Source organism: Platalea leucorodia (genome assembly GCF_965183815.1).
Source record: "Platalea leucorodia genome assembly, chromosome: 3".
Classification (NCBI taxonomy): Eukaryota; Metazoa; Chordata; class Aves; order Pelecaniformes; family Threskiornithidae; genus Platalea; species Platalea leucorodia.
Window position 1 is genome coordinate 22,765,359 of NC_138825.1, and position 25,940 is coordinate 22,791,298.

At 55.1% G+C, this 25,940-nt stretch overlaps 1 protein-coding gene across 3 annotated transcripts; it reads right to left on the reverse strand.

Annotated features, from left to right (window-relative positions):
- Positions 1-3,635: 3,635 nt before the first annotated feature.
- HLX (H2.0 like homeobox) lies at positions 3,636-7,681 on the reverse strand. 3 transcript variants are annotated; one of them, XM_082305582.1, is made up of 4 exons: positions 6,739-7,681; positions 5,990-6,169; positions 5,309-5,493; positions 3,636-4,478 (listed from the first exon to the last, which is right to left on the reverse strand). In XM_082305582.1, the coding sequence occupies exons 1-4, from the start codon at positions 7,322-7,324 to the stop codon at positions 4,143-4,145; spliced, it is 1,287 nt and encodes a 428-aa protein (XP_082161708.1). In that variant the 5' UTR covers positions 7,325-7,681; the 3' UTR covers positions 3,636-4,142. The 3 variants fall into 3 exon arrangements, with proteins under 3 accessions (XP_082161708.1, XP_082161707.1, XP_082161709.1); XM_082305581.1 differs by having other exon boundaries at positions 3,636-4,496; XM_082305583.1 differs by lacking the exon at positions 5,990-6,169 and having other exon boundaries at positions 3,636-4,496.
- Positions 7,682-25,940: the final 18,259 nt, after the last annotated feature.

Genomic DNA, 25,940 nt, shown 5'->3' on the forward strand with positions numbered 1-25,940 from the left:
ATTATAGCTGAGGGTTTGCTTTATTTGAATTCACTGGTGTTTATTTAAGAAAGTGAATAAAGGTTTTGTGTAAACAGCCATTATTTCTGATGAGCGCTCAACAGCAATAAGAAGGGGGTGGTTTTTTTAGTCGAGATTGTGGCAAAAGTTGACATTTCGGAGATTGCAGTTTGTCTTGCCGACGCCAGGCAGTCCCGAGGCACGAACTGCAGGGAAAGCTGTGTGTGCCTGTGAGTGTGAAACGGCGATGTCGAGCGAAGCGGGGTCTGAAAACAATTATTTTTTAAGACATCAGCTTAAGCCCGACATTAAAATAAAATAAAAATATTTTCCTAAGGAGCGGGGCCGGCCCCGCTCAGCTAACGAGGGAGGCGAACTCAGGTTTCGCTGCCGCCGGCCCCGCAACCGCGGGGCTCTGCCGGGGGGGGCAGCCCCGACCGCCCCCCACCCCCCAAACCAGGCGGGGCGGCGGCGGACCCCAGCCCCAGCTCCTCGTCCTTCTTGTCCCGTAAATCGCTTGCTTAAAATATTGCGTCTGGTTTTGTTTGGGTTGGTTTTTTTTTTCCTTCTAACGTGGCTGTTGTTTCCGAGGCTGACTCGAGTCTCTTTGGAGATGGGAGGTTTTTGGTAAGAAATCAGGCGAGGAGAAAAGGATCTCGTTGGACTTCTTAATGCAGCGCCCGGGGGAAGGTGGGGGTTATTGGAAAGCTGCTCCCCGGGAAGGAGCTGGGCAGGAGCCGGCTCGGACCAGCCCGGCTGCGCATCGCTGCGGGTGTGGATGCTCGCAGACGGGGCTGGGATGTCGGGGCGGCGCGGAGAGGCCTCCCGCTTCGTTATTAATCCGATTTCCCACCCATGCCACGCCAGGGAGGAGGCAGGGAAACCTCTGCTCTGCGTGCGCCTGTGTGCATCGCTCCCGTTTCTTCGTCTCCCATACAACCTCTCATCTGAAATAAGCCCGAAAAAAAATCTCTGCCCGGCAGCCGGGAGGGGAAAGCGGGGCGGGTGTGTGCCGGAGAGCCCGGCCTGGCCGGGGCCGCGGCGGCAGCGCCGTGCCCCGGGCGGTGGGAGGGGGGCCCCTCCCGGCCCCCCCGGGGGGACCCCGGCCCCCGCCGGGCAGGGGGGGCCGCGCCAGCGCAGCCCCTTCGCGACGGCTGGGTGCAGCCCAAGGGATTTGGGACCGGCTGGCACAGGTCTGAAAAGAGTCACAACGGATTTAGAGGGGGCAAAGAGACCTCCTGAAAAGCTGCCACCCCCCCTGTTTAAAGACCGGCGAGGAACGGGACCGGCGAGGGAACCGTGGGCTCGGGCGTTTCGCCTTCCGAAATAACCAGCATCAAAAGCCTTTCGGGTTATCAGGCGATAATAAGGCAAACAAAAAAGGGGCGGCCCCAGGCTTTTTTGGACCTGTTCTAGGGGGGTGCTGCATTGCGCCACGGACAGGTCGATTTGGCCGACGAACGGCGATCGAGCTGCCTGCAGTCACGACACCGTCCCGACTTTTCCCGCAGAGATTTAGCGGTAACTGCAGCCTCGCAGGAGCGGCCAAACTCCCTTCCCTGTCGAGACGGGCACAAATCCCTCCAGCCGCAGATCTTTCCCCAAACTCGTTTTCGTGGGTTTGCTCTACCTGCCCGAGGACGTGCACAACGGGAGCAACGGGGGAGAGAGATTATTTTTTTTTCCCCTACCGCTGGCGGAGAGGCACACCCCCCCCCCCCCCGGCTCCGCCGCTTGGCCAGAGCAGCAGCCCGAGGTGCGGGACCCCCCCGGGGCACCCAAGCCTGGAGACGGAGAGAGGCGAGGGGGCAAAACCAGGCGCAAGGTGAAGGAATTTTAGCCCAGCTCTTTCGTTTGAGCATCTTTCTCTGTAGCCCGCGTCCCAGCGATGTTATTTTTCCCCTTTTGCCGCGTTATCTGTAAAAAGTGCCGTAAAGGCGCTGCCCTTGCGCTCCCCCCGAGCCGGGGTCCGGGCGGGCATTGCTCTCCCGGCATTTGGGGAGGCCAGGGGGGGCTGCCCCCACGCAGCCAGCCCTGCGCTTGCAGGAGGCGCAGATTCCTCTAACCCAGGGGAAGAGAAACTCTGTCCCGACGCGCTTTTCCTTTCTCATCTGACCAGATTCACCTCAAACCCCTCTTTCCCGCACGGCTTAGTCTTTAAGAAACAAAACCAAGAGGCAAACAAATTCCCGCGTGTCCGTGAGCCGCACCGCGGTGGTTTATCGGAGCAGGACCAGCCAGGTTTCGCTGGACATCGGATTCCCCTTGCTCTTCGGGATAACCCCTCGCGGCGAACCCCGCGCCGCCGGGCGCAGCCGCGGCCCTGGGAAGAGCCGCCGGCTGGAAGCGAACCGCAGGGCCCGCTCCGCGCCCCGAAAAGCCCTGACCCCCCCCGTTTGCTCCCTGACAGCGTCTTAAAGGCCGAACCAATTTACAAGCCCCTTCCAGCTCCTTTCCCCGATGCCCCCCCCAGACACCCCCCTGCCCGTCGTGACTCCGGCGGAGCCTCTGCCCGCTCGGTTACCCCTCATTTAGCCCTGCACCCGCCCCCCCTTCGCCCAGCAAGCCGGCCTCCTGCCTTGCCGTTTGCCCCAGCTCTTCTCCCCCAGGGCTCGTGTCGGGGGATGCCGTCGGCCTTTCCGTCTCCTTCCTCAGGTGTTTGCTCCCGCCGGAGTCCCCCTGCTAGCAAGGGTGGCCCCGAGGAGCCTGGCCTCCCTGGCAAACCCCCCCCTCCCCCGGCCCCCAAGGACTTCTCGCCTCAGGGCAGCAGCAGGCGAGGGCCAGGCGCTCGTCCCCCTCCAAACCGCCGGAGGACGCGGGGAATTTTTCGGTCCCTCGCCTTAGTTCTCCGTCTCCCCGTTACTTTCTGGCGGTGTCACAGGCTCAGCGCCCATCGGCCCAACATGGGGCCGGGGGGGTCTTCGCTTCGCCTGCCCTCGCCTCAACCTCCCCGGGCAGGATCGGGCCTCCGCCGCTTTAATCGCTGCTGCCTGGGAAGGGGGCACCCAGCCCCGCACCACTCGCCCAGGGAGGGGGAGAGGCCGCCGTGCCCCCCCACCGGCGCAGCGTGACGTCACAGCGCGCCCCCCCGGGCCGCGCAGCCGCGCTGTGACGTCACAGGGCACTACCTCCCCACCCCGCCGCGAGGGGCTTGCGGAGAGGTACGGCGCAAATCGGACGGACACCAAAACAAAGCAAAACAAAGCAAAACAAAGCAAAACAAACCAAACAGGACCCCCCCCCCCCGCACCCCTAAACGTCCCCGGCGGCTCTTGGCAGCGCCCCTGAGAGTCGCGGGGAGGCAGAGACCGTCCCGTCCCGCCTTGCATCAAAACCCAAAAGCCACCTCACAAGATACATATTCATACGTGCGCACATGCGGCTCTACGGGTGTAACTGGCAACTTTCTCACCGGGGGCACAATATTGCGTCATCGAATCCGGTCCTTGTCATCGCCTCCATTAGAAAAGGAAGGGGGAGAGGGGAAAAAAAAAAAAGAGGAGAAGGCTGGCTCGGGAGGCTTCCGAGGCGAGGCGATACAGTAGCTGCCTGTGAGCGGGGCGAAGGCAGCTGGGGCAGCCTCGCCAGCCCTCTCCCCTGGTCAACAGACTGACGTGGTTACAAACCATAGCAAACATTTTATTTACAGGAGATATATATATATATTTATATATTTTGTCAGTGCAGTATTTCTTGGCCGGATTATTCGAAGCAACACGTTGCAACCAATGAGGACGTTGGCAAAATACTTCACATTGTAAATTGGTTGATGGGGGGGGGGGAGAGGGATGTCGGAGCACGTTTTTGGAGTCCCTTGCTCGGGTTTTCCTGGAGAGGACAAGGGGCGGGAGACGAAGAATAAAATAAAATTTTAAAAAAGGAAAAAAAAAAAAAAACATAGAGAAATCCCGCTCTCCTGCGAGCAGCGCGGAGGGAGCGGCGGCCGCCGGCCGCACGCCCGTCCCGGGGCCGGGGCTCCCCGCTCCGCCCGCCCCTCGGCCCCTCGCCCCGGGCCGGGCCGGGCGCTGGCCGCGGGCGGGAGCGGGCCGGTGCCGCGCCGGCCTCGCCGCGCTGCCGGGGCGGAGGAAGGGAGATAAATTAGGGCGCAGGTCCCGGGCGCGGGTGCCGCGGGGCCGCCCCGTCTATAGGCCGCTCCGCGGCTCGGGGCTGGCGGCGGCGGCGGGCGGCGGGGAGGGGAGGCCGGTGCTGCCGGAGGACTTGGCGAGCCCGGCGGCGGGCAGGCTCCGCTCGGCCCCCTCAGTCCGTTCCGTGTCGCTGGGGGCCATGTCGAGGGAGTCGGCGTCGCTGCTGTCGCTGTCGCCCTCGGAGCGGCTGGGGCTGCGCTCGGGCTCCCCGGCGGCGGCGGCGGGCGGCCCGCCGGCTCGCTGGGCCGCCGGCTCCGGCTCGGGCTCCGGCTGCGGCTCCTTGTCCTTCTGGGCCTGAGCCTCCTTGGAGTGCCGCCACTTCATCCGCCGGTTCTGGAACCACACCTTCACCTGCGGCCGCGCCGCCCTCAGACGGGCGGCACGGCCCCCACCGCGCACCGCGCACCGCACCGCGCACCGCGCCGCGCACCGCCCGGCCCCACCGCCTTCCACCGGGGACGGGCAGCGAGGGGACGAAAGCAGGCGCCGGCCTCACCTCCCACCCTTACGCCACTAAGCTGGCTTTATTTTTTTTCCCTTCTCCTTCTAGTTCGCGTGTTTAAATATGAAACACATCCCCCCCCCCCCCCCCCTATTTTTTTGTTTGTCTCTCTCTTTCTACTTCTTCTTCCAGGAAACCAAATCTTACTCAAGAAACCACAGCGTTATACAATTCTGTGTGCTGCGGGCCCTCAATAGTGGAATCATTACAGAGTGGCGTTTAATGATTCCGTTTGAAGAAGAGTTTTCACTTCCCCAGAACGAAGGATTTCACAACGTGGGGAGAGATTTAGGAAAAAAAAAAAAGAAGAAAAAAAAAGAGATATTAAAAATAGTGTGTTCGCTTCTACTTCCTTTGACCTAAACTGCCTCCTACAGCGAGTTGCACTTCAGCAAAGCGCAGGCCGGTGCCCTGCCCGGCCCCGCTCGCCTCTCTGCTCGGCCTGCTCCGCGGTGGCCAAAACCAAGGCGAAAACTCCGCGCCCGGCCGCGAAAGGCCGCGGCACCTGGGTGCAGGGGATGCTCGGGGCGAGGTCCCGCTCCGCAGCCAGCCCCGCCAAAGGTTCAGGAAGGGAAAACGCTTTGCAACCGCCCCCCCCCCCCCCCGCCCCATCCCTCTAAACTGGAAGTAAGACGTGAAATAAAACCGAAGCCGTTCTTACTTGCGCATCTGTCAGCCCCAGCATCGCCGCCAGTTGCTTTCTGTCCGGTTTGGTGACGTATTTCTGGATTTCGAACCGTTTTTCTAAACCTTTCCTCTGCAGGTTGGAAAAAACAGCCCTGGACCAGGAGCGTTTCCTCTTGTAGGTCTGGGGCAGCGTGTCCTTGGTTAAAACTGCGTACGGACCTGGCGGGGGGGGGGGGGAGAAAAGCGGGGGGAGAGAGAGGGAGACGGCATTATTAATATCGATGCCTGAAAGGGAGCCTTAAATCGATTAAAATAACAGCTGGACTGTGGTGTGCGGGCAAGGCCTGGGCCAGCGTGGCCCTGCCTGCCGGCCGGGTGCAGCTCCTGTCAGCCCGAGCTTCCTCGGGCAAGGACGGGGCGGTTTTGCACCCCAATTTCTTCCTCTTCCCCCCCTCCCCGCCCCTTCTCTCTCGGCCCGCGTATTATTTTTGTACTAGACGGGATGGTCCTCCGGGTCGGGCCCTAGCCGGCTCTTCCTCCCCCCCTCGCAGCCCGGCTTTCGCCCAAAATCTGAGCCTCGCTAGAAAACACACGGCCTGGCCTTCCAAAAGCGCCGGGCGAGCCCCTGCGGGAGGAGGGCGCCGGGGCCGGGGGGCCGCCGCGGGACGGAGGGCCCTGCGCCGCGGGAGGAGGGTCGACAGGGGACGAGATGTACCTGGAAAAGTGTCTTGAAACTGGTGCTGAACTGAGCTCCTTGGGTTTGTGTTTAAGGGACCCAGAATAGCGGAGGCCTCGTTAATGGGGTCTAGAGACGCGAAGAACTGGCCGGCGGAAGGCTGCAAGTTGGGGAGATGAACCCCAGTTTGGCGGCTGGTGGTTAGTAAGGAGGTCAGATCTGTGGGCACAGGAACAAGGAGAGCTCTGTTATACCGCGGTCGAAACCGACAGCCCGGCACGCTCCGAGCGGCGGGGCCGGGGCCGGGGCCGGGGCCGGGGCCGGGGCCGGGCGGAGCGGGGGGAAGCGGGCAGCCGGCTCCGGGCCCCGGGGGCTCTCCTCGGGAGAGCAATCAGGCATCCTCCGGTGTATTTACTCCCTTGGCCAGGATGTTTACACGCCGCGAGGGGAGAAGGATTGCGGCGAAAGCCCTGACAGCGGGCTGTGCCCCCCGAGGCAAAACCCCGGGCCCGCCTGGGGAAGCGGAGGCCGCTCCCTTCGCTATTTTGCCGCTATCGCTATTTTTCCCAGCGGCGCAAGTCCTGTGCCGCGGGCTGCTGCCGGGGGGGCTGTTTTAGTGAGCGCTATCAGAACCTCGGATTTGTAACGCTGTCTTAGATAACTCTGTGCTCGGCTAGGTCGAAAAGCTTTCGAACCGCGGGTGTCTACAGACGCTGAAAAGAAGAATGAAAGAAACGAAAGAGCACCGAGCGCGGCAGCATGGAAAGCGGAGAAGCCCAGTTCTCTACCTCTCAGCGTGTTGCCTTCCTTGACTTTGGGGTCAAACTCCGCCGACAAAATGCGGTCGATGCCGAATTTCAGGTCCTTGCTGGCGGGCGCCGGCGCCGAGCCGTGCGTGTGGCCGCCCGGCAGCCGGGCGGGGGCCGGGGCTCCTCCGCCGCCCGCCGCCGCCCCCGCCGCCGCCGCCGCCGCCGCCGCGGGTGACCGGTGCTGCGGGGGGCGGTGGTGGTGGGAGTGGTAGGCGGCGGAGAGCGGCGAGAGGCGCGGCGGGAAGGCGGCGGCGGGGGCGTCGGGGGCCACGACGGGCGTGGGCCGGAGAGGCGAGGCGGTGGCGTGGAAGGGACCGCCGTGGTGGACGGCTCCCAAGGCCGGCGGCATCCCGGTACCGGGAGCTCCGGGAAGGCTTTCGGCGGGTCCTCCCGCCGCCTCGCCGCCGGCGTGGAGGATGTCGGCGATGCAGAAGGACGGCTTCTTGGCCGCCGCGGCGTCCAGCGGGAAGCAGCCGCCGGCTGCCGGTCCCGATGCCGAGCAGTACGCCGCTGACCACAAGCTGAAGTTGGAGGCGTAGAAAGGAGCCAGCCCGGCCGTGTACATCCTGCCCGGGGAGGGGACGCGCCGCGCCGCGCCGCTCCGCAGCTCAGCTCCCGGGTGCGCGCCGCGGAGCTGCCCGCCGCCCCGGGCGCATGGGGAGGGATGGCGGGGCGAGAGGGGCGGCTGGCGGAGCACTTGCCGGAGGGGGCAAGGGGGGGGGAAACCAACCACCAAAACCAAAAAACAAAACAAAAAAAAAAAGAGAGAGAAAAAAAGTCCCCAAAACCCACGGCGAGACGGAGAGAGCGAGCGGGCGAGGAGCGGAGCGGCGCAAACAAAACAAACCCCAAACCAAACCCCCTTTCCTCGGACTGGGGGAAAGAAAAAAAAAAATATATCCACCCCTCCCCAAAACTTTCTCTGGCAACGACACTCCCGGCTCCGGAGCGGCCTTCGTTCCCTCCCCGCGTCCAATCCGCGATCCGTGGGGCCGGGCAGCACCGCCCGCCGACACGCCCACGCAGGGCCGGGTCGTGGGTACGGGCCACCGCGCCGCCAGCGCGCAACTTGCGCGCTGGCGGCGCGGTGGCCCGTACCCACGACCCGGCCCTGCCCGGTTTGTCCCTCAAGGCACCCCCCCTCCCCACTCCCCCCTTAAATTCCTCCCTCGACTTGCAACCCCCCCCCCCAAAAAAAAAACCAGCGCAAGGGCGCTGTGCTCGCCGCCGCCATTTCCAAACTTTTGAAAGAAACGCGCAAGAAAATTTCTTCGCCATCCGCCTCAGGTCCGTCCTCTTGGAAATGATTCCCAAGGAAATGCGTTTCCTTCCCGGATAAATGAGCCTGGGATAGTCTGGAAGAAAATGAGTCTATGCTCATGCACGCAACATATGTATTTATGTGAGCTCTGAGCTATTCTGGGCCCAGGACACGTTGGCTCCTGCATTAGCAGCGCTTCATTAATTAATCGTGTCTTGTCGACAATGTCATTTTATACATTTTTACCGCGTTTTCCAGCCGGGTGGCTGCGTCTGCTTCCACACCAATTTCACCTTAAAGGCTAGTTTGTAATTTTGCAAACCTTTTACAACAGAATTACCGTCTTTTTTTTTCTTTCTTTTTTTTTTTTTTTTAATAATGCAATCATAAGCTACATTCGCTGCAATAATTTAGGGACAAATTTATCGAAGCGTCTTTTGCGCTTTTTTCCTCCCTTCTAACATCCACATTTGCCCCGACCGAGTCAGAAAAGAAAAGCATGACTTTAATTTTAATTTTCATACACGTAAACTAGTCGCTGCCGTTTTGAGCAGGCTCCCGGGTCGGACGATTGCAGGTTTGCTTTGGTTTTGTTTCAAAAATTTATTATATTTTTTTTCAAAGAGCTTCCCAAACTCTGAAGGTTTTCGGGGAATGGCCAGAAAGGCAAACTCTTTTTCTTTCGCCAGATATGAAGACGTAGCTTCTGTGTGAGTATTGAAACCACCTGCCAGCGATGGTGACCGCGCTCCTGAGGCGCAGCCCTGCGCACGGGTAAAGGCGAGGCTGGTTCCCCAGGAAAAGCCAGGCACCGCTTTACTTTGGTTTCTGTTAACGAGATGAAACCGAAATATGAAGACGGGCTGGCTTGCCAATATGTGTCCGAAAACCGAAACCGGCGAAAGAAAGGGTTGATTGGGTTTGAACTTTTCCTGCTCGGACGGCGGAAAGCCCCTTCTCCTTGCGCCCCCACCCCGCAATTCCCCCCGCGCAGATGACCCCAGCGCCAGCCCCCTGCTCTCAAATCGGATCAAACGACTCCAGTTTCACTTGCGTTTCCACCGCCGGGCAGAGCCGCGCCATCGGCCCGCCCGAGGGAAGGGCAACGAAGTCTGCTCTGCCCGCCGCGTCCCAGCTGCAAACCGCTTCCTACAACTATTGCTGTTACTGCCACCGGTACCGGTATCGGTGTCGTACCACCCCGGGGCTGCTCGCCAGGCGGTCGGGGGGAATAAACAAATAAATAAATAAATAAACACAAAACCCCACCACGGTGTTTTTATTTTTATTCAGGAGCCTATTTCAAAGCTCCGCTCGCCCCGCCGCCGCGCAGCGCCCGGCGATGAGCAGCAGCCGGAGGGAAGCGCCCGTTTGCGGGGGCCCCGAGCCGGGGCGCGGCGGCGGCCCCGCTCCCCGCGGCTACCGGTGCCCGGGAGCCGCTGCGCTCCTTCCGCGCTGCCATCCCGCGGGGACGAAAAGAACCCGAAAGGAAGCACTAAGCGCGTCGCACCAAAGCACTTGACCCCCGGGCTGGGCCTCGGGAGGGCGAGGGAGCCGGGGAGCCCCAGCCGCGGGGGCAGGTGCCTGCCCGGGGCCCGCCCGCTCCGCGCCCGGCTGGGCAGCGCTGCGCCCCCGCGCATCCTCCGCGGGCGAAACCAGGAGCACCTGCCTGCCCCCCGCCCCGGGCCGCTCCCTCTCCCGGCGGACAGGGCTGTCCCCTCTCCCCAAAGGCCTCCGCAGGCCTCCCTCCCTCCCTGCCCGCGCATCTTCCCCCCCGGCGGCCGGGGAGGAGCGGGGCTGCGCGGCCGCGCTGGCCGGGGGAGCGCCGGCCGGGGGAGGCGGCAGCCCCTCCTCCCCGGGCGAGGAGGGAGAAGAAGGCTGCAGGAAACCCGGGGCTTGCTGCAGTCCAGGTCATCTCCTGTTTTTTGAGAGGTTCCAACTCGGACTAAATGAGCGGATGTGCCTGCGAGATTTGTCCCAAAATAGAAGCGGCTTTAGTATTTTAGGATACAGCAGAAATCCTTATTTCTTCCGGAGAAAAACTTCATAATGAGCGCGAGCACTTCCCTTTTCAATATTTGTGCAACTTTATCTCGACCAGCAAGTTGCTTTGGTGACGCAAATCCGCCCTTGTGTATTGCAACCACAAAAATAAATGCAAGGAAATCAATTCCCTTCTAGCAATGAAAACATAAATATACAGCTGCGACTTTCCCCTTTAATCTTGCTTTCCGAGGGACTCGAGGAGGAGGCGAATGAACTGTGCAGGCAGGAGCGATGCTTTTTTTTTTTTTTTTTTGAGGAATGGTGTCTCGAAGGACTTTTTTTTTTTTTTTTTTTCCCCAGTGGCCGATAAAGGAGGTGGGGAAAAAAAAAAAATTAATCGAGTTGTTATGAGGGGAAAATAGAAGGGCTAACCCCGGGGCGCTGCAGCTCCCGGTCCCCGCTGGCGGGCACCGGGCCGGGAGCATCCCGGAAAGGGCCGGGCCCCGCCTGCCCGCGCCCCGCGGGGGGGACGGGCCGCTCTCTCGGCTGCCCCTGCCCCGTCCCCGTGTCGAGCTGCGGGCGGCAGGTCGAGCCCGCGGACCCGCCGGGGTGCTGGCAGCCCGAGCCCCCGGCCGGCAGCAAGCCCCGAGCCCTGCCCGGCCCCGACGCCCCCCCCGCGCTGCCAGCAGGGCTGGGCGGCCCAGCCGCGCTCCCCCCGGGGCGCGGTTTGCTCGGGCGGCCTGGCCGGGACCGCTGCCGCCCCCCTCCGCGCCCCCGGGGTCCCGCCCGCGCTGCGCAGCGCCGAGCACCCCGCGGGCCACCGCCCGCCCCCGGCCCAAAGCCCGTTCTCTGTCGCCACCTGCCGAGCGGGCCGGGGGAGGGCGAGGACACCCCCCCCCCCCCACGCAAGGCACCCCCGGGACGTTGCTCTCCCTTCCAAATCCCCCCGCTCCCGAGCCCATGCGAGCAGGGAGCAAGCAAATTTGGGGAGCCAAGCGCACAAACGAATAGTATACCTCCCCCCATCTCTCGGTTGCAGGAGCGTTTCGCAGATCACCGGGGGTTTTCTGCCGGCTATTGCCGGTGCTCCCCCCCAGCACCGCCCCGGGAGCGCTGCAGAGGGGCCGCCAGATGTGACGGCAGGCCGCTGTCCCCCCCCGGGGACCCGCAGCTGGAGGCAGGCCGCAGGCGTGCGGCGCTGGGCCGGCTGGGCTTCCCTCAGCTGACCCCCGGTTTGTTATCTGACATGCTCCAGAGAAGCGCAGGCGCTGCAGGCAGGAGCCACCCAGAACCACGAGTGAACTAAGCCGGTCAGCTCCTCGACATCTCCTTTCTATTGTTTCATGCGTTATTTAGTTGACTATCTGTGCCAGTAAGTAACGAGTAACCTTACGTCATTTGCTGAGCCTAAGTGGAAGGTGCCTGAAAACAGGCGGGATCTGGGTTTCTGTGGGGTAGGACGGGATTTCAAGTCTCCTGCAGGTGCGTTTTCACTCGTGCTTGAGTTTGGGGCAGAGCGTGCTCTCGGGGGGAATGCCCTGATCCTGATCGCTTGCAGCTTTGCATCATGGAGAGGTCTCGGGGTGCACAAGCAGGAATCCTTGACGGGAATGGAGTCCACAGGGCATGCTAAAATTACTCTGAAGCAAAACCCCTCTGAAATGCCTCTACTGTAGTTGTTTGAAAACTCCATGGGGTTTTCTGCATGTGAGCAGTGCTGAGACTTGTCCGTATGTTATAGCAGAATAGGTCCCACCGAGCAGGTCCATCTGTTAGAGCGGATGAACACCCAAGGCTCCTGGCTCCAGGGGCAACACACCAGCCACTGAGCTGGAGACTTGTTCTCACACTTGTGCGTTTGCCCTCTCTCTGTGTCTTTCTGTCAACCGCTGGTCTGACGAAATACATTAGATCACGTGAAGCTGACGGGTTTCAAGTGGACAGAATTGTTGCATTCTCCCAAACGCTGTGCAGTCCCTCAAGTCCCTTCAGACAGAGGGGGGACCCAAAAACACTGATTCCCCTCTGCCCGTGAGTGTCTGGCTCAGAGAGCTGGGATGTGGGAGGGCACAGCATCTTTCCACAGCCATGTTTACAGAGAAAGGGCACAGCATCTTTCCACAGCCATGTTTACAGAGAAAGGGATGACCTTCCCCCCTCCACCTTCTTTCTTTTGCATGAAAAGCTGCAGATGATACATAAATCTTAAAGAAGGGTCAGGGTAATAAATAGCAGTTGGAAAGAAGTGCCTCTCCGGGAAAGGAGGCTGCGTTCTGAGGAGCACCAAGGTCAGGACGGTCCCTTCCTCCGGGTTTCCTATGGGTTAGAGCAGGCAGGTCCTGCCCACTGTGCTGACTTTCCTGAAGCCCATTTTTAGGCATCTGATGCCGTGCCGGGAGCTGGGCACTGTGAGCCTGCAACACCGTAATGGTTTAAGCTGCTCAAAATTGAAGTGCCAGTCTCCCACACTCGCTCCATCCCTGCCAGTTCCCATCCCCAGGGACGTCAAACTGTAGAAAATTAACTCTGCCAGTAAGAAAAGGGTTTTTTTCTGTTGTAGTTCCCCAAACTAACTTCTTTATCGTGTGGCTAGCCAGGGTGAGGGACCTGGGGGAAACATGCATTTGGGGAAGGGGGTGGCAGGACCGCTGCGACCCGCTTCTGGTCTGCTCTAACCTCTCACCAGGTCACCCCTTGATTTAAGTGCTGCCTCTTGGAGCTGCTTCCTGCAGCCTAAAACGGGTCCTTCTCGCATGGAAAGGCCCGGAGTTTGCTTTCATTTCCATCGGCATCACTCGTTTCATAGGTTACTCCACCTTTACACTGCGGTCGGAGTGTAACCCACTTGCAGAGGGAGTTATCACGGGCTAGCTGTGATTCTCCAGGCCACACCAACAGAGAGGTCTGCAGAGAGCTGGTCTGCAGTTAACCCCCCGGTAGCTGATTAAAGGTGACATGGCGCGCAGAGTGCTGACCTCCCGCTCTAATGTGCGACCACTGGTGAGAGAAGCACTTGCATGCACACGCCGGATTTAGTTTACACAGCGCGTGGCGACTGAAAACCAGCATCATTGCACAAAATGAAGGGGATTTAACTCTCAGCGTGGAAGGATCATTCATGGATATTTCCGAAATCTGACAGGAGAGTGTAATTACACCCGTTTTCAGCTGAGACCCAAAGGGGCAGCTCCTTAACTGAGGCAAACTGCTGCTGTTGAGGGCAGGCTCAGGATGTCCCCATGCAAGTAACATATTTAGGTGCAAGTACAGACGGAAACTCAACGGGGGGTTTTTTTATTCCCATAGCAGGCCATCACCCCTTTTGGGTTCGGTCAGAGCAACCCCATCTTATTTCTACAAAACCAAGCTGATGCATTAGGCCCACTGCCCCTCCAGCAGCAGTACATTGAAGTCACTGCACAGAAAAGCCGTTCAATACCGAAGAAGGAAATACTAATAACTGCCTAATAAAAGTTTTAGTAAGAAACAGTTTCCTCCTTCTTGCCAACAGCGGTCAAAAATGTGGGGAAGCTGGAAATAAAGCTATCAGAATGCAGTCGCATAAAAGGCAAAATCAGCCCCTGAAGGAAGTCAAGTTTCTAGAACAAAATTACTCTGTAAAACTCATCTGGATTTGAGAACAGTTATTGTTTTTCTTCCAACCCTCCTTTCATGCTCTAAGTGGACTTAAATGCAGTAGGTACACATCAGTCCTACTTTAAAACCAGCTCTTTCCTTGCTATTAGCATATATAAAATCCCAGAAGAATAATGCCATCACGGCGATTAAAAAAAAAAATCCCATTTTAATCCTTTTTGCCCAAGGGAGATGCTTTCTGGTGAATACCAAATGGAAGTGCCAATCAGGGAAGTTTTACAGTCCAATAAACAAGCGTGCCAGATTAGATAGCATTTAGATAGCATCCTCCGGACCCGCTTCCCTCACTGGAACTGAATCTCCCTTAAATGAAGTCCAGCCATCACTTCTCAGCTCCACAGGCAGCTCACGGCTTCCCCATGCCAGGCTCCACCAGGTCTTGGAAGACCCAGGTCCCCTCCCCGTGAAACACCCGGGAGGGTGGGGAGATGCTCTTGGAGCTGAGCAGCGTGGCGTAAGATATCCCCTTCCCAGCTGCGGGTCTGGGATGCTGCCTACAGCAATAGCCATTCCTCCGTGCCTTCGGCAAATGGAAACAAAAACAGAGGAGGCGCAGTCAGCGGAGCCGCGCAGCACACAGGGGAAGTCATTTCCTACTGATACCTCTAACACATCATTTTATATCTCGATGCCTGGGATCTGGTTACCTTTATCTTAGCCAAAAGACTGTAGCGGTCATAAAATGTATTTTGCTTTTCTTTCTTCTAGAAAACTTTATCATGAGATTTTGATTATCTGTCCTGCAGCAGTGAATTCCAAAGGTTCATTATCTCCCGTGCCTGCGTTCACCGTCCTTATTTTTTTCCTTCTTATTTCTCAGTTAGCTCCTTGAGGCATCTATTCATTCCGGAATTGTGAAATGGAGAGAAGAAAGGCAAGGCTGACCAGCTTTTCCTTTCATTTGTCACTGTGTCTAACCCAAATGTTTACCCTTGCCCCCCAGATGTATATACTCTTTTCCGAGCCAAGACATTCTCTTTTTCCCAGGTAAGCAATCTGTTTCATTTTGAGGCCACACTGAATGGGAATACAAATCTCAACACGTCTCAAGTCTCAGTCTAACTTTGCGAGGAGTAAAGACATTGAAGATGGTCTCATTACTGCAATCCTTCCCAAACAGCAACAGAGTAGCACCCTCTAGCGCAAGCTAACAATAAAATCCTCAATAACAACACCCCTCCTGGGTCACATTCAGTCTTGGTGCATCGCCGCTGGAACCGCGGGGGATGAGCTCAGCCACAAGGCTTTTCCCTTCTGCGCTCTGAAGCTTTCCCAGATTTCCTCCCTAGGACCCCCCTGGGTGCTTTGGGCACCCGTCAGATGCTGGACGTCGCCCAGGTCTCCGGCAGACCCAGGCGGCAGCGTCGCCCGCAGGTGGGTGGCACGGACTCGCCATCGTGCCACGTTGCTTTCATTGCTATGGGATGCTGCTGCTTGAGAAATCCTGGAGGTAAGAAATAGTCCTTGCCAGGAGTCTGCCTCAGGTCTCAGGTGTTATGAGACCTGCGAGAGGGATCTTACCTGGTTTGAAAGGACCAGGGGCAAAAAAGGGGTTGGCTGATGCGGGGAGGGGGCCAAGCCTGGGGCTGGGCTGTGGGAAGCAGGGCTGGGGTGTGGAGGAGGGACCAGGACTTTCGCACGGAGAAAGGTGCTGGTTTCTGGGAGAGCTGGGGACTAACTGGGTGTGAAAGCTGAGGCTGAGGGCAAGGCGGTGTTGTGTTACTTCTGGTGTGCTTTTCTCTCGTTACTAGCAATTTCCATAGGTTTCATCAGTTTTATTGTTGTTAGGAGGAAGGAGAACAAGAGAACGACACAATTTTGGCAGACCCTGAGCAGGGGGTGACCTGCGGGGTGAGCGAGGGGGAGTGGGGTCATTCCTGGATGCCATCGGCCACAACGCAGAGGCAAATTAACTGTGTCATCTCCCGCACAAAATCCCATCGCCCCAGTGCACATCTAGGGATTTTATGAAAACACAGAGGTCCCCTCTCACGCTCTAAAAATAACAGCGAGTAAACGGCTACTCGAGATTTTGTAAAAATTAAAAAAAACATACCTGCTTAACCAGAGGTGGAAACTTTGTCTAACATTTCAAGGCTAGACCTTCCTTTCATTAAGAGCTAGAAAGGAGCTGCGGTGCTTAAGATCGGGAAGGAGATTAAATCCCTCGGCATCAAACGAAGGTGATGCTGAGGTTTGGGAGCCAGCGTGTGCCCGCACAGCCACGGGGGTGAGCGTTCACCCTGGGCACACGTGGCTCCTTATGGGGCAAATACCAAAGCCAGAGCCCTGGGGAAAGCAGGCGAGGCACCAGAGCTAATGAGCTATGTGGTGGTTTCACCTCCCTCTAATGCTTCTGCTTTTTAATGTGCCAGGCACATTGTGAGCCCAGCTGTGGCTTCAGCATTAAGAGGGAAATGTAGGGAGTGATGCTTTTTCACAAGACATGATAAATAATGGCCAGGGCTGCAATTTGTTTTTTGGGAGTGCTATTTTTGGGTCCACAAGGAGTTCCAGGGTGAGGTTGGACCATGCGGGTAAGGGGGTGGAGGTGGCCTGAAGCCATCCCAGCGCTCTCCAAATGCGAGGCTGCGCCGGGGAGGAAGCAGGGGCGGGTGGAGGGAGGCTGGACCCCTTCCCTCGCCCAGCCCGGGCAGCCGCGGGGGCCTGCGGGAAACAGGGCAGCAGCGCTTTGCCCCTGGGCCATAGCGATGCTCCGATTTTCTGGAGCACCCCTTCGCCCCCATCCTCATTCCCTACCACCTCTGAGGGCCTCCGCACCGCGGCTGGATATGGCCCTGCTGGGCTGGGAAGGGCATATCTTACGACAGCCACGAAAACCCGTAGCGCTGGAGAGAAGAAACGGCTCTCTACCTTCTCCATCTCCACACTGTATTTTACTATTCTCTTCAAATGAAGCAAACATCATTATTTCCCGTTAGGTGCTCCTGGTGCAAGAGTATTTATTTCATTGAAAAATGGTTCTTTAATGCTAATGGGAATTATACTCCTAGCGTGATTTATATTAATAAGGCATGTGCAGTTCCTTAGTACATTCAGATCCAGATGGGAAATGGGATATTTTTTTTTTTTTTTTTTGTCCTTCCACACAACATCTGATGAAGTGCTCCAAGCATACAATTTAACAAGCTATTCTCCTCTGGCCTTACAGATGAAAAATAGTCCGTTGTGTCAACTCCTCAGATGCCTATTTTTACACCTTCTGTTTGTTCTTAGTTTGACGTTGTTAATCACGGTCCCACCAAAGCCCCATTGTTCAGCTCTTCAAGAAGAATGTTGTTATATTGACTGTTTGTGCGTCAGCCCAGCTCTCTCTGGAGCTGCACTTGGATGAAATTAGATAATTTCCATTAGGAGAACAGGCATTATTAGTCCCCAATGCCAAATTGAAAAGAGAGCCAAGATTACTATTTCTGGCCGTGTTCACCTCAGGAAGGAACCTTCTCAGCTTTAATGGGATTTTGCTATTGTTGGTTGCCTTCTGTTTGACACTGGGCCAGCAGGGTTGAAAATTGTTTAGAAAGCTGCATGAAATATAATAGAGCCCAAGCCATTTGCTGCAGCACATTCCAGCGTGATGTTTATTTTGAAAAAAAAAAAAAAAAAAGAGGAAAAAAAATTATTGTCCTTGGCAGAAAAAAAAAAATCCCACTAACTTGACTCTCAGAACATATGCTTCTTGTTGCTGTTGTGCTTTCAAAACGTGCTGCCAGGATTGGCACGTTACATACAGAAGCGATAAATCTAATAATATTTGTAATGATCTACAGGACTTGTGGAAGCAGATTACAGGCACAGGCGGTGACTTTATGACAGGAAAACAAGGCAAGGAATGATACCAGGTCAGGTCCAAAGGAGAAAGTAAAATCCCACATTTGTCAGTAAAATGTGCATCTTCATGTTCTGTGGCTCAGTTTTCCCATCTGTAAAATGGGGTCAAGAACACATCTCTACCACCCGAAGAAATCAGGAGGACACACGCTCCTCGGACTTTGCCTTCATGGGTGCTGGGGGTCTTCTGAGCTAGGCTCAGCCCCTCCACAGCCCCGAGCATGCAGCCCTGCCCATCCCACTGCCTGCCTTCCCCCGGAGGTGGCCGGTCTCTGCTGTCACTGTTATTGTTTGGAGGGCGGCTCGGCTTTCTTCCCTTCATCACGCCCATCACTGTCACTTCACCTGAACACCTCGCCTGCATCTCAAGACGCTAATCCTCGACAGCCAGCGTGAGAGTGGGGATGGTGGGCTGAACTCTTGCTCAGCCCCGAATTCCCCACGGGTCTCTTTCTGCTCCATGTTATACTGTTTTGTTCTGTGAATGCTGTCTTAAAATAATTATTAATGAAAGCAGAGTTGATTTTGGAGTGAAAGTTTCCGGTTCTTTGGCATTTCCAACGTGTAAGCTATCTAAAGGTATTGAAATGCAGGACATTTTTTGGATGAGATCAGAATCCAAAAACACATTTTCCCTCCAGGCTCCTTCAGAGCCAGACCCACCTTTACTGCACTTTACCCCTTGTCTATTCAAGCCCATAAGAAGCTGAGCAAAGAGAACAAAGCTACCCATCTTTAGAAAAATAAATAGAGCAAGTGATCTTCAAAGCCTTCAGACGAGGATCCACACAATAATGCCGGCGTTATCCCTGGGCAATAAACCAGAGCGCTCCTTTGTTTATATTAACCTAGTGTTTGCTTCTATTTTAACCAACAAACATTGACTGACTGCATAGTCTTGGCTCGAAACCATCCACCAAATAATTAAAAATACAATTAGGCTAAAAGAAAAAGAACCACAGCAGACGCCAGCCGACACATTTCCTCCACACAAAGCTGCTACCCGCCTGCACGGAGCTGCTCCGACTCAGTCAGAGCAAAGCAGTGATTGCCCCCAGCAAAATCAACACCCGAGCCCCTACCTGGACCCACAGCATGGGACACCCCCAGTGCCTGCCCCTGCAGAGGCTCTCATGGAGCTGAGCTGGGGTGCTTGGGTCAAATTTGGCAGGTCCTGGATGGGGACGTCCCCTTACCGTGCTTGCTCGTCTCCCAGATCAGCTGTCCAGTGGCACCAGCATTTTTAGGAGAGGTCAGGTCTGAAGCTGACCCCGGGCTGTCTCTGCTCACAGTATCCTTTGGCAGCTGCCTGACATGGGAGAGGTTTGGGGCAGGCTGTGGGAGAAGACGGTGCCCCTTCGCTGTGATGTTTGGCAGCCGGACTCCCCCGGGAAGTTTCCTCGGTCCCTTTCTCTCCCCACTGCCCTGAGCCGCAGGAAAGTGCTTTGCCAACAGGCAGGTCACCACCGGTTTCACAGCCCAGTAGGAAATAAACTGGTTCCAGTGCGACCCATCGGGGAAAGTCACACCCGGCAGCTTGCAGAGACACGTGTCCCCCCAGATCCCATCCTAATTTCCACCCCTGGCAGCTGCAGGCAGTGAGGCCCTTGCTATTTGGACACATCAGGGTGAGGTTTATGGGTCCCAGATGGAAATGTCCAGACGATGCTCAGGTCCCTCTTTTCACCCCTCAATAAACTCTGGAGCTGACTCAATGAGCGAAACGTTCAGAAACTGAAGGTTAGATAGAAAATAATCTGTGTTTACAAGGCTGGGGGAGCTCATCTGGACCCTGGCTATCTCTTCACAGAGAGCATTTGTCTTCTCACTGACCTTTTTATTTTTTTCCTTTTCATGCTGTGAAATGTTCATTGTCTCCCGCTAAGGAAAGTTTGATAAGGATCTTGCTGAGAGTGGCTTTTAGGAAAACCCATTGCTCCGAAAAGGAACCTACCATTGTAGAGCCAGCACTTCAAAGTTATAGCAGTATCTTGTTTTTTTGTACCAAATAAATAAATAAAATGAAGATGAACAATGTGTTTCCATTTAAGGGGGAGTGTGGGAAAATCCAGGTCTCATCAGACTGGGAAGCGGCGTGGTATATGCTGACTAAGAGACTGGAAATAGCGTGGCTGTCAATTGAAGGAATTCAGGGTTGAATAATCACGTCGAGCAGTCAACGTCAGATGGGAACTGTGGCCCCAAACCTGTTCATTTGAACTCACTGGGATTCACATGGGAAAACACACATTGGCTCCGTATGTCGCTTGTGGTTTCGGGGGAAGCTCAGGGCTGGGCCATCCCCGCTGCCCAGCAGGCACACGCGTGCACCCGCCCGGACCATCCACTGTAGAGCTACGTTTCCAGCACGGAAGGTCATGCAGGTTGTACGTGCTGCCTTATGTTGCAACCGAAGCCGGCTGCAGTCCTGGCAAAACCCCTCTCCTTGGCTTCAGACACCTCCGTGTGGGAGCTCACTGCCTTGCTGTTCAACCTAATCCTCCCCTCGGCACTTTTGTTTGTATTTGACTCCAAGGTCCTGGCTTACAAAGAGACTCAGGTCGTTACCTTTGCCTTCACTAAAGCAACTTCCACTCCTCACCTGGCATCGGCTGACGCATGCCCAGCTTTGGTCAGATGCTTTAAGTTTAAGAAAAGTGCAGGTTGTGTCCAGCACGACCCATTCTCAGGACGGCGGTGAGGATGGGACACTAATCCTTGGCTGCTCCTCCTTGCGTTTGCGCCCCAGGGTGCGGGTGGTTCAGCTGCAGGAGATGGGGACCTGTGCCGTGGCCCCAGCCTGCGCTGCTGGCACCCCCAGTTTAGCCCAGCCATCAGGGATGGTCCAAGTGTCCTTTAATGTTTTCTTTTATGGATAATTACCCTTTTTTTTTCTTAGCTGTTGAGGAAGGGAGAAAAGAGCAGGAGAGATCCCATCCTTTGGTGCTGTGGGACTTGGTGCTGTTTTAATAATAATAACAAGATATTGAAAAGGAAAAAAAAATTGCAGTATATCAGCATGTTTTTAAGGTTGGTGGGAAAAAAAAGACCTTCTAGTCCCAGTGGTATCAGCAAGGAAAACGTCCATTGGATTCTAGTTCTTAAAAAAAAAGATCTGAGTCATGCAGAAAGTGCTCGGCTTGGGTAACGCGCGGTTACTGGAGCGCTGGCGAGGGGGAAGGGAAACAAGCTCCCAGCCCAGAGCCTCATCATGGCCTTACAGAAATTAACACATCTGTGAAGATGTGTTCTCTAAGGAGGAGGGTGCTGCTTGCCCAGGGGCAGAGGGAAGAAGAGGGGGAGGAGAAGGAGGGAAGGTTCGCTTCCATCCCGCTCCGAAGTTGCTAAATTCAGCCCTTCGTTTGCTGAAGAACTAGAAATCACACTCCACCTGGCAAGATAATTTTTCCCCTAGTCATCAAAGGCTGGAAAATGGGTGTCTGTGCTGCAGGAATTTTTCTGAATAGGTGATGACAGTTACAACTTTATTCCTTTTTCCACTATTTTATGGAGACTTAAGTGAGTCCTCCAATCTGTACCAACAAGAAAGCCTGCTTTCCAAAGGTGGGATCAGGCAGAGACCCTCCATACCTGCAGGGAGAGGCTGCTAAGTACACGTATGTTCACATACACATACGCATGCGTGGGCAAAGGGCAGCACCGCACCACAGAGCCCAGAGCACCGCACAGACACTTTGCTTGGAGGACGGAGCCGGGGTGAAGAAAGGGGAGGAATGGATTCAGGTATTTCACTCTTCTCCAGGAAGGAGCTCCTTTGAAGGTAGGGAGAGACCCAGAGAGATGCAGCAGGGGAGGAAGGATCTGTCTGCATTACCCATTCGACTGGATTACAGTAGATCCCTGCTGTGGATTGCATGCTGCTCCCTTGCCATGGCTCTGCGGTGGCAGGCTCTGCCTCTCCCATCTCTGGCTGAAATTACAGTAACAGCAGGAGCAATCTCTCCTCTTGGAGATGCTCTGGAGAAGACACTCACCACCATGCTCCAGAGAGCCGGGAAACCCGAGCGAAGAGAAAAGCAGCCCCTACTGCTGGGCTCCCTGCCCTGAGCCCAGGGCAGCCTGCCGGGCCCTTCCAGCCTTTCCAGCTGGCATTTGTTTCTTCCCAGGGCACGTTCCTATGACTTAGGCTCAGGTGTAATGTTGCTTTTGGTTTGATGGTTAAATGAAAATCCAGATTCCCCTAAAATTGTACGATTTAGGAGCTCATTCCTCAGGTTCAAGCTTACTGCTGGTGTCTTAGTCCACCCCCAGCTACAAGTGAGCAGGGATTTCTCTTGCTTCCTCACCAAAACCATCCCATTTTTCAGGTTTTCAGTAAAACTGGAAAGTATCCATGCTAAATGCTGTTGAAAGAGAAACCTTTCATTTTTATCAACAGTGCCCAAGGACATGCATTTTCTCAACAGCTCTGTGGACAGGATATGTGAGTGAGAAAGATATGGGGTTTAATCACTGTCCCTCAGCCAGGTCAGGTAGAAGGAAGATGTTTTTTCTGTGGCTGAAGTGAAGGCCATATTTCCAAAAGAAATTGGTGATAGTGGCTCCCTAACTAGAGACAACACAATGGAATCCATCATTAAGGGACTGCGTCCTCCAGCCTTCTGAAACATCAGACCTTTAGGGTGTGACAAAATGAACAACCCCAAAAGGAACCAGACAGAATCACAGTCCTCTTAAAAACAAACAAAACCAAACAACAAATGGGTCAGTTTTTGCCTGTCACCCACAAGCCTAGGAACGAGCCCCCCCAAGGTCCAGATCCAGCTCTACAACCCCCAAAATGAACACGACTAGAATTTCACGTTGGAGCCATCTCTCCAAACACGCTGCAAATCCCTTCGCAAAGAGAAACACTTCATAATCCTTCCATTCATGACTGTCCCTCCAACTTTAAACATGCATTTAAAAAATAAATAGGGCACGGGTGCTGCGCAGGAACAGCTTGCTGCTTCTCCTTTTTTTTTTTTTTTAAATCAATAAAACAGCCTTAAAGAGGCCCCCTTGAACGAGTTCTGTTCATTTATTTTTCTTGGAAACTTCCAGTCTCCTTAACTCCTTTTAGACACGTAAGAGGTGAATGATTAAGTTGAAACTATTATCTTTGCAAAGAACATCTCTGCTGGCTGCCGGCCAAGTGGAGAGGAAAAGTGAAATGAAATAAACACGCCGGAGCTATTGTGTCCCCGACCAGTCCCTGCGGCGAGGTGCTGGGAAGCTTGGCGAAGTTGAAAGGAGGTCCCTGGGCGAGGACTGTTAATGAGGCAGGGCACATTTTGGAAGAACGTTTTTCTGGCCAGAAATAAGAGCATATGAATAACTTAACGTGAGACAAAGTCAGCCCTCATATAAACAGGTGCCACTCGGAGCTGCAGCTGCAGCTGCCAACCTCCTTTCCTTGGCCACCCCTCCAGAACATGAAAGCAAAACTTTTGCCAGCGAAGGGCATGATATAAATGAAGCTTCAGAGTGCCCTGCTTTGTGAGAGGGCGTAGTGTCCACTGCTATTCCTAGGGTCTCTGCGCGACTGCAGCGCTGGGGGGCTGCGGGCAGGGAGCGGGACCCCCCGGCGCTGGGCAGCGGCAAGGCGAGCAGCAGGCGTGCTTTCCCCCTCCCGGGACGTGCACCGATACGAAGCCCCACATGAGCCGTGTACCCGTTACTCCTGGCTCTGCCACCGGCCGATGGTCCGCCGGTCGGTAATAGCCTGCGCGTCCATTTTCCAGCTGACACGCGAGCTTTGGGCAGACGCTGCCAGGTGAGTTTGGGCAGAACTAAAGTCTTGTGCATAAAGAGATGCACATCCTCAGGGCCTGACTCCCGGGGCTCCAGCAGTTGTGGTTGCCGGTCTCTGAGCCTCCGAGGCTGGCGCGTAGCACCGAGGCATTGCTGCGCTGGCACCAAGGAAGCTGAGGGACACATCCAGCTGCTGGGGCAGGAAGGCACAAGCTCTCGGGCTGCAGCTGTCTGGGGGGACAGTTCACAGCCCCGGGGGACCCACGGACACCAGACTGCTCAGGGAAGAGGCCGTGCCAAGGGGCCAGCGGTTAGCCGGACTGCCGGCCTCAACACGGGCACAGAGGGACATCAAACGTTACAGCTCACTGGGCTCATCCTTGCAAAACGCTCCGACAAGTGAGCACCTAGAAAGGTTACAAACACACTTACTCTGTTATAGCTGCATCTGATTCAGCAGAAATTACATGACATCCTGAAAACGAGGTGGTTTAAAAGACCCGAACGGTTTAATCCAGCTCTATTTCCAGACTTCAGACTATGGCATTAACTTGTCTTCAAGAGAAACATGAGATGCAAAATACTTACTGATTTATTACTCCAAAAGAATTACAAGCAGCACTTCAGTATCTTGCTCAGGACAGAGGCATCAGTAAGTCAGTGGATAAAGTAGTGGGATTCATGCAGGCAGTTACGCAGGTTGCACATAGTGAAGCTGCTCTGAAAATTTGTCTTACTTGCTAATTTCATTTGAAAAAATTACCTGTAAGGTATTGCAAATTGTCCCTGGACCTGATTGAGTCAAGGAAAAGCTTGAAATGGCCACCATAGGCCCATGTGTCTCATGTACCCGTTGACTGTTGCTTTGGAATCACCCCACTGGACTACTTAAAAAAAAAAAAAGAAAAAAAAAAGGCAGAAGTAACATTTACGTCACAAGTCACATCTGCTCCTGTAATTACTTTCCTGTCAAATGCTTTTGGCGGAGAAGGAAACCCGACAGAACTGGTATCCAACAATGGATTACAATTCACCGCCTTGAAATCTCCGATTTTTCTGAAGCGAGAAAAAACGGTGGCGCACAGCTGATCCCCAGCGTGTTGCCATGAGGATAACAGAAAAATCAAATGCTTGGCTTTGAGAGCGTGTTTACAGATCACTCACCAGGAAAGGAAAGCTTAGCAAATCTCCCCTGTGAACTTCCTACGTGCCTACGTAGCCCCACGCGGCACAACAATGCCGAAGCACCTGCCAGGCTGAGCTGCTGCAGGAGAGGAAAACTCATGCGAACCTAACGGTGCCGGCTCATTGAGGCTTAATCTTCAGGCCACACGTAATCAAAAGACAAACAGTCCGGCAGCAATAGCGGCGATAGCACATGTGTGCAGAACAATGGCGCGGCAGCCAGGACAAGCTGTTTTAAGTGCGGGTCACTTAGAAAAGCGCAGAAAACCTGGCAGACTACAGAAAAAGAGAGAATCAAAATTTAGCGTAGCGCAAGTCATTTCCAAGGAAAACACGCAATGTGCACAAATTATCTGCTAGACGAGAAAGGGTCGGTTTTCTGCAAGAGTAAAAATGGGGGATGACGCATAGGCCTTAGCTTGGATCAGCTAATGGATAACTTCCTTTGCCTTCTCCAGAGCAGAAGGAACAAGAGGCAGCATCTGTTCGCTGCCTCACCAGAGCCAGGATTTTCTCTGTTTGGATTTGAGACTGTGATAGGTAAACCCTGAAGCATTTCAGTGCTAAGGCACAGAAAATCCTTATTCCATTACTGCTGCCGCGTATCCTGGCGGTGCTATCATCTTTCCAGCCTGGATGCCCTCCTGGTGCTGCAGCAGTGCGTTTGGACACCAGAGGCTCTGCAGAGATGTCCTGAGCAGGGCTGAGCTTGCCCTGGGCTTGCTCAGCCCCTCGCCTTGCTGCCGCCTCTGCATACAGGAAAAAGGTTTCTTTTCCTTCCCTGCACAGTGGACACCACTCAAGTGTTATATTCTTAATTTTTTTGATGGCATTTGGTCCCGATGGCGATGGGCACCCACAGCCCTTGCTGGCTCAGCCTGCCAGGAGGAAGCTTTGGCTGCATCCCCACGTCAGCTGTTGGGAGAGAGCGGTGGTGACTTTCCCAAGCAGATGGAAAAATGCTCTGCCAGGAGCACTGGATCCAGACGTTCAGTGCGACTTTTAGCACCAGCTCTGTAGGGACCAATTTCTGTGCAACGCCTGTTAAGCCCAGAGCACCAGTCCCATTTCATTCATCTTCATTTTCTTCATTTTCTTAAAGCAAATCTAAAAATTATTCGAAAACTATTGTTTTAACAGACATACAACAAATCAGACGTCGTAAGGGGAGAATGCTGCTGTTCCCCGAGCCAAACACATTCCCATAGTTCCTGGCCGAGGTTGGTGACCATCAGGACAAGCATTACGTTTCAGCTTTGCTTGGGCCTGAAGTCAGCGGCCGGCGAGAGGGTCTCCATCTGGAGTCATTTTATAGCACTAGAACGGTTCTCCTCCAGCAGCAGCCACCGCCTGCTAATATAAAAATACTTGGGAGAAAAAGCAATACATTTTATTAGGTTGGTAGGAGGAAAAAAAAAGCTCTATTCAAGACTTCCATTAACTTTTATGAATATCTCCAAAGAGATTTATTTTTATAACAACATTG

What these genes read in the sequence shown, in the direction of transcription:
- HLX (XM_082305581.1), bottom strand. Translation starts at nt 7,324, where the DNA reads ATGTACACGGCCGGGCTGGCTCCTTTCTACGCCTCCAACTTCAGCTTG. An exon ending in GTTTCAAGACACTTTTCCAG is followed by an intron (nt 5,494 to 5,989) that starts GTACATCTCGTC and finishes CCCCCCCGCCAG; the next exon opens with GTCCGTACGCAGTTTTAACC. An exon ending in TGGGGCTGACAGATGCGCAA is followed by an intron (nt 4,497 to 5,308) that starts GTAAGAACGGCT and finishes GCGCGGCCGCAG; the next exon opens with GTGAAGGTGTGGTTCCAGAA.